This window comes from Microchirus variegatus (assembly GCF_963457635.1).
Source record: "Microchirus variegatus genome assembly, chromosome: 2".
Lineage (NCBI taxonomy): Eukaryota > Metazoa > Chordata > Actinopteri > Pleuronectiformes > Soleidae > Microchirus > Microchirus variegatus.
Window position 1 is genome coordinate 20,437,140 of NC_139803.1, and position 13,308 is coordinate 20,450,447.

The window sequence follows — 13,308 nt, forward strand, 5'->3', positions numbered from 1 at the left end:
CCATAATATGGCCCAAACGCAAAACAGCATTACTTCAATCAAAAACTTGCTCCAAACCAAAAAACCTTCACTTCGATCAAAGAAAACATTTTCAATCAAAGAAAAACTGTGTTCAAATGCATTTTTTTGAGTCTCAAATATATTTTTGCATCCAAACAATTTTTTTCTTTGATTAAAAAGGTTTTATTTGATTGAAGTGAAGGTTTTTTTTGATTAAAACTTCTTTTTTTGATTGAAGCAAACTTTTTTTTGATTGAAAAATATAAACTCCATATTTATATAAAAAAGTAAAAAAAGTTAAACCACTGATCCGTGTGACGTATGCAGAGTGACGGAAAACAAGTCAACAAACGTGCTTGCTGTAGTTTTCAAGCAGCAATGCCTATCTAGTAAACCGTCTAATGCCTTTCCGTGGAGCAAGTCGCAAAAATGGAAGCAACAGCAGAATCGAAAGACTGCTGTTCCATGGCTGCCATGTTGAATGTGTACAAAAGCTGCTAGACATTGCTTCTCTGTTGTCCTTATATTAAGCCTCTATAGTGTGCCAGGGATTTGTGATTGGTTCCTTTTTTAGGGGAATCTGAAGTTGGCCAAAACGGCATCCTTGCATCCTTGCTCAGCTGAGTGACTAATTCTTACACACTGGACTTTTGATGATTATGTCATAAGAGGACTCTTACTCTGGTAGCGTAGGGTTCATCAGGGTGATATTTCTTGGGGATGAACAGAAGAAGCATACGATCCCACAGCTGGATACCATTTAGAGAAGTGACTCCCATGTAGAGGAAAATCCCAAACAAGGCTGACATGGGGATCAACTTGAGGATCGGCTCCATCAGAATAGACAACCCTTAATACAGACAAACAATCAGAGAATAGAGACTAGTCAGAGAGATGGTAGATAATAATCTGACATGATACACTTAAGTACGTACCAACCAGCAAAGCCACCAGAATACCACTGACCCTCTGCTCCATCACTTTCTCTATCACAGGCTTTGGTCCTTTGCTCATGACAGTGAGGGCATTGGCATGGGTGACAGTGCGCACCGTGGCAGCACTGAGCCATGGAACACCAAATATCGCACTGAATCCACCCATGCTGACTAAAAGCAGCAAGTCAAAGTGGAAACCGGAGCCCTTAACCATCTTCCTCTCAGGTTTACTCACAATCAGACTGTTGACAGAAGCAACATCAAATCAAACATCAAATTAAATCCTATTCTCTGAGGTTGTATTTTTGTATTCACAGTGGATGATATGTAGAGACTCACGTTGTGATCTGAGACTCCAGAAAGATGAGAATGAAGACGAGCACAGCTGGGACACAGCAGGCAAACATCAGCCACACAGGGAAGGTCTGGTGCTCTCCAAATGGGTTTATCAGCCAGCCTCTTTTGGCTGGGTTGGACACCGCCAGACCTTTGGGAACCACTAGTTTCTGTGCCAGAAAAAACACTACTGTATTATTATGTGCTGTATGTGTTCAGGCAATTACCTGGAATCTAATAAAACAAGATACAACCTGAGTGTAGGTATCATTAATGTTGTAGTCCAGGACAATCATGAGGAAAATGGCAATAGGGACACCAAAGTCACCAAGCAAACGTCTCACCTGTTGACCAATTACAAGGAATAAATCACGAATCTGTTGCAATCAAAACAAAAATCATCCCAACTTACCTTTCCAGGGAGAAATCTCCCGTTCTTGAACTGACGGAGGAAAAACGCAATGAAGAAACAGCCAAACATGAGGCACATGGAGAGCAGAGCTGTGTTGGGGTAAGGAGGCTTGATGGTGCTGATGATAATAGTTGTATTACCGGTATTATTGTCATAAATGATGGTCTCTTCCATTTTTGGTTGCCAGGGATTTTCTATAGTTGCATTCAGCTGATCGTAATTCAGAATCAGTGGATGTGAGTTAAAGATCTGGAGAGAAGTTAAAAGAGAACAGATTCAATTCAATTCAATCTATTTGTAAAGCGCCACATCATAACATATATTATCTCAAGGCACTGTACATAGACAACATCATGGAGAGGAGAGAAACCCAACAATTCACACAATGAGCAAACACTAGGCATTAGTGGAGAGAAAAACTGCCTTTTAACAGGAAGAAATCTCTGACAGAACCAGACTCAAAGATGCGCAGCCATCTGACTCGACCGGTTGGGGTGAAAGGAAAAATGGGGACGAGAGTAGAGGCGGGGGACAGATAGGGGGTAGAGAAAGGGCAAGACGGAGATGAGGTAGAGACAGAAGAAAGAGACCAGGAGCCTCATGTATAAACCGAGCAAATGCACAAAAAGACAGTGTACACTTGCTTTCGTGACCACTTTCTTTTTCAGAGGGGGAAACACAATCTAATGTAGTACGCGGTGAGGCCGCTGTACTATCAACAAGGTTATCTATGAGGGTGGGAGAAAAATCACAATAGGTCGCTTCAGATGTACTGACATACTGGCATTGAGTTAAATAAAGGTTGCGCTGTCTCTTTGAATGTAATAATATTACTATTATCAGAGAGGCACAGGCTGTGGCGGTATTTTGTCTTTATGTTATTGTAGTTAACTATTGTACAATTAAATGTGAGCAGATAATGATCAATTAGGAGAGGATTTTGGGGGAACATTTTTTATCAATGTCAATACCGAATGTTGATTTATTCAAATGTTGAATAAAACCAATTGATTCTAACAACAAATTAAATCTACAATTAAGATTTCATCTGTCTTAACTAACTTAACTATCCTAACTCACATTTTTCAACGAAGATGAGAAAAAAGAATTATGTTTTCAAAGAAAAATATCCAGGTTTGGGCTTGGGGTAGATTAATAGTCTAGTAATAAAAATGGCTGCTACGCCTCCTCCGCGGCCTGAGCTTCTGGGAATATGGGTGTTAGCATGAGTGGGTGGAGTCAAACAATTTAATTTCATCTTCTTAATGTTACCAAGTTTCAGTTACAGAGAATAAATCGATATGATTGTCAGTAATGAGATCATTCATTAAAACAGATTTTGAGGAGAGTGTTCTTATTTCCACATTTCAAAGTGGTATCCTTGGACTGTATTCCTAAACGTATAGATATGAGAGCTGCTCCATCCAAAGTGGGATGGATGCCGTCTCTCCTCATGAGACCAGGTTTTCCCCAGAAGGTTTGCCAGTTATCTATAAAAAACAATGTAGTTTTCTAGACACCACCTTAACAGCCATATACTGTATATATGGCCATACATGTCATCATTGGTCACATTGGGCAACGGGACTTTAGGCTTAGCAGGGGAGTTGCTGAGGGAACTAATGCTATGTGGTCTGCACTTACAGGGGACTCGCTAGCTGACTTAGCTTCTATTGTGCGAAACCAACTTTCAACTTCATTAAGCCTTGCCCCCATCCTGGCTAACAAGGTACACTTATTACAAGTATCTTTATCGCTAAAGGAGGCAGAGAAGTAACTAAATATGTGGCACACAGGAGAGCAGAAGAAGGAGAGGGACAGAGAGAAGTCATCACTGCTAAGCTAACTTGTTATGCTAGCAAAACCACCGTATGTGAATATACATGAAGGATAAAGTTTAAGCAAAAGTTGCGGGTGAAAATATTAACAATTTACAAAACGGGTGCTTTTTCAGTTGATCGATCGTAACAGTAGATAGATAATTGCAGAGAGATTCAGAGACACACAGCATAACACCAGAGGAAAACAGGAAGTGAGACAATACGTTACCGCCTACGTCAGCCTAACCCACTTGCTCGAGTGTGGGTAAATATTGTGGTTGAGTGTAAAGAATTTTGATCACATACTTTACTATGCACAGACAAAATGTAAATAAAAATCAGTGACAGCATTTTACCTGATTCATTATGGGAGAAGAATATTTGTTACACAGTTGGAGAATTACGTATTTGAAATAGCTTGCAATGGTTAACACAAATGTGCTGTTTACAGCTTCACAGTTTAAAGTGCATAGCATTACTGTATTGGATTAGTATTGGTATCAAATATTTGCTCTGGCGTATTGATTATCATATTGTAAGAGGAAGGATGACGATACTGTATATATCCAAATTGATATGTTGACCCACCCCTAATAAGAATATACAAATAATGTAGCTGACAGTACCATGTATAGTCAGTTTACTGGGGAAATAACTAGAGGTGTGTTGTTAGACAGAGACAACTGAAACATTGCACAAGAGCATATAAGTTATGTCAAGCAACATTTATCAATTGTTTAGCGATGAATACAAATCAGGCTTTTGCCTACCAATGAATACATGAGATTTGTGAAATGGATGAAAGTGTTTACCCTGCCCAGCTTGGCAAAGGTTTCATAGATGAAGATGAGGGAGATGAGGATGGAGAAGATTTCCTGGGTAAAGCGTGAGATGAAGCGCACCAGGATGCTGCCGTCAAATGCCACAACGATCACCACAATGATGACCAGCCACACTCCAACCCACACTCTCCCCACTATGTACTCAATGTCCTGGGACTTGCAGAACTGAATGAAATAAAGAATGGAATAGGTGGAAATGATGCAACCATGCATTATTACAGTAAATAAAAGGAAGACACATCATCCTGTTCCCCAGAAACATTGCTGCACTTTTTGCAAACCAAGAGAAATGTTACATTTCTACACTCTGTTCACTCACTCTACCACTTGCACTTTATTCTCCACATGAGGGTCACAAGGGCACTGGTGCCAATCCCAGCTGACATAGGGCAAAAGGTGGACTAGCAAAGTCGATCACAGGACAACACATAGAGACAAGCATGTTTTTGGACCGTGGGAGGAAACGTGGGAGAATCCAGAGAAAACCCATGGGGAAAACATGCAAACTCAATGCAGAAAGGCCTTTTTCCGGCTGGGTTGCAACCCTGGGTATTGATGCTACATAGAGGTTAAAATGTGAACACATCCATCCCTTATAATCACATATTTTTGGGCTGTACGAGATTGTCCACTGTACAATCCAATGGACATGAGTGGGTAATGATAACATCATAACAAAATACCTTGGGGGCTCTTTCACAGTGAGATGTCCATGTGAGGGATGTTTGCCAAGGTACAGACCAAAGTTCATATCAGTTTAAGACCAAACAAGACGATTTGTTGCATTCTTATCATGTTATGAGGACATTCTGGAAAGTATTTATGGAAATTATATTGATGCTGTGAGGACAATCTATCATCTTAACCTAGCCCTAAATATGTGCTAATACCAATCGTATTGCATAACCAGAAACCAGGTTATTATTGCCCTCATTTCTGCCAATAGCACCACAAGCACTTAAAACACTATCATGTTGATATGCACAGTGATTTTGGTTCAGAAACTGTGAGCTCACATGTATATGTGGTTTGCAGAAATGTACGGTGGCAACATAATGTAAGTTCGTGGACACTGGGGTGAGAAAGTATGGACTTATGACATTCAAATTTCACAATACCACAAAGCTATAACAAAAATATATTCAGTTGGATCATATGGAGCAGCATGAACTATAAAAGACAAAAGTTTAGCTAGATGGGATAATGTTCCAGTGTTATAACTTACAGCATAGAAGGCCTCTTCAAACACTAAGAGAGGGCCAGAGAAACCAATGACCAAGATTGGCTGAGCAGCAACAAAACAGAAGATGATTCCCTGGATGCTGGTGGAGATGAGGAGCTCTGGGACACCCATCATATTTTCCACCTTATCAGCTGAATAAAAGATAATGTCATGGAGTTATTATTTGCTGCACACAATGGCAAGGCCGTGTCTAATACAGATGTGAACACGCACCCAGTAGCCCTCCAAAGGTGATGGCAGGTGACAGGGCGGCAAAGTAGATGAAGATGACGGCAGCAATAACCTGGGAGTTGAGTGCATCTGTCATGTCACTCTTGTAGTGTTGGTACCGTCTCTTTATGTCCTGAATCATTCCGCCAAATGGCCGCCCAGTACGAGTCAAGTGGTCTTCAGGAGGAGGCTCAGGGCTGAAGGGAACTGGGAGGAGAACAATTTCAATAATACATATTGATTGACAGCATTTTAAAAGCCCAAACCCGTTTACAGCCCGACATTATTCAAATGTGCGCACGCACACAGCTCCTTTGCCTTTTGTCAAGAATGAGTAATTTATACATTTACATAGGCCACTTTGCAAGTTGGAACAAAGAAATTAAATATGTCCTTGTAACATTGCAGCACTCCAAATAGTCCTAGGGGGAGGAGTGGGTTTGACTCCGGAGAGCTCTGGTTCTTGACTCTCCACATCTGGTGCACCTTCAGCCATGGCTTGTAGAAGAGTGCAGTCATGAGCACGTACGGTATTCCTGTCTGAGTGTGACAACATTCTCACATGGTTAAATTATGGCCAGAGGAATGTTGAGATCTTGTGGAGGTCCTGTATTATCACTTTACGTGCGCGCCAGTCTTTGTGCCGTTTATGCATGACAGCTTGCTAAGGGGAATTCAGGGTATTGGGCTGACATTGGCTTTTCAGTTTATCACAATAGAGACACACACGATTAAGTGTTGGATACTTGTCTCCCTCAAGTTCTATGGAATTAGATTAGAACACTTTCCGTGATTCAAACCACAATTTTCACGAAGCAAGCAACACTTTTCCAGAAGCGAAAAAATATTGATTTAATCATTCAAAAATATATTATTTTATTGTTTGAAAATACATTTGTTATGGTTTGTTCTTTGCTCTCTCTGATATGTTCTCTGCACTCTCTATGTTCTTTGCTCTGTGGTTTTTGGTTTGTGGGCGGGTCTTTGAAAGCTCTCTGCTGATTGACTACTGAGTTGTGAGTGACAGCTCAATGGACCGGAAGTCGTAACAGGCTCGGAGTCGCAGATTTACGAGATTACGAGAACCATTTCTAGCCACTGGGGAATCATAGGCAGACTAGGGCAACTCATCGTAATTTTAAAAACCTTCATGTCATGCGACCTTTAATTAAAAAAATTTATCACAAAGTCACAGCTTGCCGCTCGCCGCTTTCTGAAGTGGTTTTGCTAAATACACCAGTCTCCTCTGTTAAATGTTGAGATTTTATATATTTTTTGCTTATGTTGAAGTTTAATGTATGTTTTCAGGATTTTTAAGGCTTTTTAACTGATCTCCAGTTCGGCATCATTTCGATTTGATTCTTGTTTCGGACGCTCATGACTCCAGTTAGAAACTCGCCAGAGCAGGTACTTAAAAAATGGACCAGGTACACAGTGAAGATAATGACAAGTTTCATTTGAATATTAATATACAAATTTGTCTCAAAGTTAAGTTTGTGTATCTCTTTTAACTCAGACCGAATCCAGAAAACTTGGAGTCACGTGATGCAGGAACAGCAACAGCTTTGAACAAACAGGCACACAGTCGGGCAGCTAAGGGCAGCGTTTGATTTGCTTTGTGTTATGTTGGCAGAGCACACATATTCAATTTTGATCGATTACATTCATGTCATTTTCAAAATCGATTTTGCAGTCATAGCAAATGCTTTATATTATAATATAATTTATATAAAATAATAATACATTTTTGTCAAGATTGAATCAACTTTACTTTCTTTACTAGAATTATGTAACGGTTGTGCTTCCACGTTGCTTCTATTAAGCCTGACATACGTAATATGCATCACTCTGCACTGTGTGTAATATGGGAATCACCGAGCAACATAAGATTAAAACATTATTATACTTATAAGCATAGTGTCATGCAGAGTTGATGGGCTTAATCAACATTGTCTATACTTGTTTGACAATGGTTTGAATGCAACCATTGCAAATGCATTTGACCGTTACGCACCTCTGTTCTCAGGTCATTTAATATGAAACAATTTTGAAGCATTAAAATAGGCTGTGCTTGCATTGTATCCTCATGGACACAGCACATGGTAGTTATGAATGCGTGCTTATAGGATCTACCTCTTTGAGGTTTGGAGTCCTGAGGTGGAGTGAGATCAGCGGACTGGATCCTGCCCTGCAGTAGTTTCTTCTGGAAGCTGATGATGGAGCTGAGCATTGCTTCGTTCTGGATCTCAGTGGGTGGGATGACGATGCTGCAGTCCATGAAGTCGGCCATAGTGTTTGTCAGCTCTCTGATTTTCTTTGCCTCTAATGCTCTCTGATTGAACACCTGAAACAGTGGAACTGGATGTAAAAACTAGAGCCCAGCATTTCAAAGCACAGATTTATATCATTTATTTGACCAGGTAAAAGCCTCATTGAGATAAAAAATAAAATCTCATCTTCAAGGAAAAAGAGACTTTGACCATTTCAATGCACGCTTGGAAGCAGCATGAAACACATATTTACCTCTTTTAAAGTAAACATATCATTTTGGAGTTACGCTTTGTTAACACGTGTGGGAAATAAATAGTTATCTTGCTCCCGTGGGGGATTTTAGTGTAAGGGTTTCTGTATGTTGTTTAAGATAACAATTAACCAACAGTCAAGCTGTGTACAAATGATTGGGGATTGTAACCCAGGGGTCAACATGAGGTGCACAGGATAACATTTGTGGGTCATAAACAAAGTGTGTTGTCTTGTTGTAACTTGGATGTTTTATTGTGTTTGTAAGATGCTTTGATGTGACTGTATATATGGTTGAGCTATCTGAAGGAAAGTCAGAGAACATTTAGACCATCTTGGTGACAGGGTCTCTCCTACATGCATGCAGTAAAGACTAGATTTACTCAACACCGATGACTCCAGAGAAATTTCTTTCACACACGAAAGAAATTCGTGTGTGAGCCAACTCACTTTGTCAGCCATTAGAGCTGCCATAGCACGGCCAGTCTCATGGTAATCCAAGTCAGCTTTGTTTGGTCCAACCAGAACGAAGATGAAGCGTACAGGTGCTGGGGACTCCAAGCCTGAGTCGAGCAACACTGCCTCCTTTAGACGAACAAACACAGCTGTGGGCCTCTCCAGGAAGTCCAGGGCTCCTGGTGAAAAGAGAAGAAACAATGATATTTTAAGATATACAAAAAACAATGCAGAACAATGTGCTTGAACATATATGGTTTAACTATTCTAACTGTGTTAACTAATTTTTTAACAGTATCTTTAACTTCACAACAAAAAAAATGTCAGGTGGCACAACCAACTATTTATAAAAAAAGATATAAATTCCAAATATTTATTTTAAAATTAATTATTTGGCAACTATACCTTAAGCTGTCTACACTAGATAAACATTATTATTTTTATCCTTGTGTTTTTTTTTACAATAATTTAAGATTTTTGGTCTCTGAAGGTCAGGTTTTAAGCATCCTTAACATCCAATTTTACATTTAAAGACAGGAAAATAATCACACAAATACACAAATTCATATATTCACTATAATAACTACACACATTACATTTATAAACCATTTGGTCACTTTGACGTATCATTTATTGGTTTAAATTGGTTGCACCACTTGACAAATATTGGTTGCACCACCTGATCACATTAGTTATGACATGAAATATGCTGAAAAAATGCATTTTCATTTCAAATAGTAACATGTGTTTTAGACATCAGTTAAACCTAACCCTAACCCATCAAAAACAATTCACATAACATTATATCTTTAGGATGAGGATCGAGTACAGTCACGATGAAGTGCAGGGGATCTGGGTAGATGTTAATAAAACGTGGTGACAGACTCTTAAAGAGCAGAGCTCACTTTTCATTGTTTTCACTTCATGTTCTCAATCTTTGTAGAAGACACTCTAGCGCTGCAATTAAGGGAATAACAGATGCATCAGATGAGCTGATCTCTGTAGTTAACTGCTCAGAGAGAGAATGTACTCTGGTGTGAAGTGAATGCAGCAGGGAGTTCATAATCTGCTCCGTATGCAGCCAAGTTTAGCTTTAGCGCAAAGAGACGTTCCAGCATTTAATAGATGCTGTTCCACAGTGAACTCGCTGTGTTTAGGCCATCAAATTATCAGTGCATCCCTAAATATAACATATTTATTGACAAGAACAATGTAACCTTAATAATGACATATTTGATGGTGTGACTTGAGTTTCAATCAGCACATGGACAAGGGAGCGCTCGCCGATTACATGGGGGTGCAGCGGCCTTGATCCCCGGTTTAGAAAAATTTGTGGTGTATAAAAAAATGTATTTAAAATTTAAAATAAACAACAACAACTCTTAGCCTGGTGGAAGTAAACCCTGGCAGCCCACCGGGCTTATAATGCACTGGGGGAAACCCTGTAATAATAATAATAACTGTTGTAAAACTTTCCGGCAGGTGAAACTATATGTGCTAGATGTTATGACTAAGTAATCAAAGCAGAGTTGTCAGCTGGATCATTGTTAATACTTAACCTGTGTCATGCTAATTTTGATAGTGATAGTGGCATCTAAAATGTACAAATGATCATGCAAAATTATTTAAACTGTGTAATATCTTTCCATTCAAAACTAATAAACATTCTAGAAGTGTCATTGATAACCTTAGAGCTTTGAATAGCATTATATAGTGACATTCCTTGCAGTTGTGCCACCTGATTAACAATTGTGCCACCTGACAATTGCAACTAAACTCAAATTAAACAGAACAAAAAAAAAACAAAGAGTTTTATGATAAAATTATTTTTTTCTAGTTTTACATTGGTTTACATTGGTTGTACCACACTGACATGGAAAAATGTACCAACCTACATATAGTTGAAGTAGTTATTTTTATCAGTATTTGACAGCGATCTACAAACCTTTTTGCTTAGTCCCAAGGTTCTCTGGGGTTCCTCTGGCTAATGCCACATTTAGTTTACAGCTAATGTCTCTTGACTTCAAAATAAAGTCCAATCTTTATGGTTGCACCACCCTGATATTTAGGAAATGTAAATCTTTGGACAAAAGTTTTGCAGTTATTATTAGGGAAAAAACATTATTCAAAAGACTTCAAACATAAATTATGCCCGAGTATTTTATTTTGAGTTTATCATTATCAGTTTTCTTAGTCTGCTCACGTGCTCGGACAGCTGCATCACCTGGTATCTTAGGGGTTTGAGAAGTCAAAACATAAAAATAATATAATTATTTGAATTTACTGAAAATTAATAGGTTTTATAGAATAAAGTGATAGATGTCATGAAAAGATTACATTTTGTTTTTTTTAGATAATGGACTTGGACACAAAAATATGCATGTCATGTCATTGACCCATATACACATTCCCCTGATACAACATGATAAAAACACAAACAGCTCACCAACTAGCACCAAGGAGACCTCGTGACGATCAGATTCATCCTTCTGGAGAAACATAGCAAGCAAACATCAGACTTCATATACTGTATATCACTACTGTATATTTCTAATATGTTTTTCTCTTGAAAACTCCATTTTAGTGACATAATAGTGAGGAAAAAAAACAACTGACGTGTTACAGAGTTACAGAGCCTGTGAATCAATTATGTCCCAGTGTTTCCAGCAGGGACCTGTAAGTTAAAATAATTCAGAAATGGCTGCCAGACCTTATTAAATCTCTGGGTTGAACCCCTGATGGTGTGTTTCAACTTTTCAAGTTTCAAGTGTGCCATTACATCCTCAACCCAGCGCTTGTGTGTGGGAGGCATATCTGACTTCCAATTACACAAAATAAGACGTCTGGCCAATAGAGATGAAAACGCAATGGCGTCTGCTTGCGCACCAGATATCGCCATCCTAGCAGGGGTCACACCAAATATTGCGATTTCAGGAACAGGGCTTGTCACAGATGTAAGAAAAAGTATCAAAAATTAAAGACCAAAACTGTATCAATTTTGGGCAAGCCCAGAACATGTGACAGAGGTTAGCCGGAGCCTGACAGCATCGAGAGCAAGTCGAATCGACATCTGGATATATCCTGGCAAGCCTACTCCTGGATAGATGAAGCCTGTGGAGCACCTTAAACTGAAGCAAACCATGTCTGATACAAATCGAAGTTGAATGTATTCTCTTAATTGCGCTTTGCCAGGAGACATCCGACACTTCAAATCCCAGTTCCTCCTCCCACCCTGCCCTAATATGACTAAGTGACGCGGAGGCGATCATCTAGATATCCTCATATAATCTGCTCACACCTCCTCTTTGAATTAGATCCCCCTCCAATCACTCATCCATCCAGTTATTTGGCGAGAGTGACGGAAAGGAAGGAAAATGTTTCCGAACAAAGGCACGCACCTGCTGATACCTGAAATAATGCAAACTGGGGATATTATACTTATTTACCAGCTGCTCGAAGGACATGAACACACCATCCTTAAAAAGATCCTTCACCAGTTTCAGACCATTCCTGAACCATAACTTTAATGCTGTATCCATGAATGAGGGTGGAGAGAGTGCGTTAGCTGAGATTGGGAGAGAGGTTATAGCCTGTCTATGTTTGAAGTGGATCCTAAATTGGGACCATATTCTAAGTGAGCCACTCACAACAGGATTATTTGTGAGGCGCTGCTTACTGAGAGGCAGTGGCGCACATACTAAAGAAGGTAGTGACACCGGATGAGCGGAATGTTGTTCCATTTCAACCCATACAGGTCCACCCCCCTCATAAGACGCAGAGACCCAGTATATTAGTTTATAAATATTAGCTGCCCAGTAATATTGTAAAAAAATTGGTAATGCTAAACCTCCAGCCTCTTTCTGTTTCTCAAGATGTGCCCTCCTTATTTGTGGGATGGTCTTATTCCAGATAAAGGTGGATATAGATTTATCTAGCTCTCTGAAAAAAAACTTTGGGATAAAAACATTTCATACATTGTATGAAACAAGAATAAGAATCTGGGCATAATTATCATCTTGACAGAATTAACCCTGCCAGCAAGCGACATAGGTAGCGCTGACCAACGGATAAGGTCCTGTTTGGCCCTCTCTAGGGCTGGTTTAAAGTTAAGCTTGAATAAATCACTGTATTTACTGGTTACTGATATGCCAAGATAGGTAAAAGTGTCCCGAGATTCTTTTAGTTCATATGCCTCAAAAGACATTTGTCGAGCCTGTTCGTGGGGAAGAGCAAACTCTTAGTGAGGTTGATTCTGTAGTCTGAAATCTCTCCAAAGCTCGAGATAATTTACAATGCCTTAGGAATAGAGGTACAAGGATCGGACAGGTAAAGTACCAGGTCGTCCGCATATACAGACAGTTTGTGAGTTTGACCCCCCCCCCAACAACACCCACAAGCTCCTGAATGCAACCGCCAGTGGTTCCATGGCGAGGTCAAACAGACGGAGGCCTGCGGTGTATCATACAAGATTCTTTTCCACGAACAAAAAGCCGGTCCAAAACCGAACCTCCCCAGAGTTGCAAAAAGATACTCA

General features: G+C 39.6%; 1 protein-coding gene across 1 annotated transcript in view; it reads right to left on the reverse strand.

Moving 5' to 3' along the window:
• Positions 1 to 13,308, reverse strand: part of slc4a1b (solute carrier family 4 member 1b (Diego blood group)) — a gene marked incomplete at both ends in the record, with an annotated part of 37,659 nt that overhangs the window by 9,123 nt on the left and 15,228 nt on the right. Inside the window, 11 exons of the mRNA XM_083910672.1 lie at positions 681 to 850; positions 936 to 1,177; positions 1,275 to 1,441; positions 1,526 to 1,615; positions 1,684 to 1,932; positions 4,316 to 4,510; positions 5,571 to 5,719; positions 5,802 to 6,005; positions 7,932 to 8,142; positions 8,769 to 8,953; positions 11,221 to 11,263. Of these exons, the coding sequence (XP_083766798.1) occupies positions 681 to 850; positions 936 to 1,177; positions 1,275 to 1,441; positions 1,526 to 1,615; positions 1,684 to 1,932; positions 4,316 to 4,510; positions 5,571 to 5,719; positions 5,802 to 6,005; positions 7,932 to 8,142; positions 8,769 to 8,953; positions 11,221 to 11,263 (1,905 nt within the window). The remainder of the gene's footprint in view (positions 1 to 680; positions 851 to 935; positions 1,178 to 1,274; positions 1,442 to 1,525; positions 1,616 to 1,683; positions 1,933 to 4,315; positions 4,511 to 5,570; positions 5,720 to 5,801; positions 6,006 to 7,931; positions 8,143 to 8,768; positions 8,954 to 11,220; positions 11,264 to 13,308) is intronic.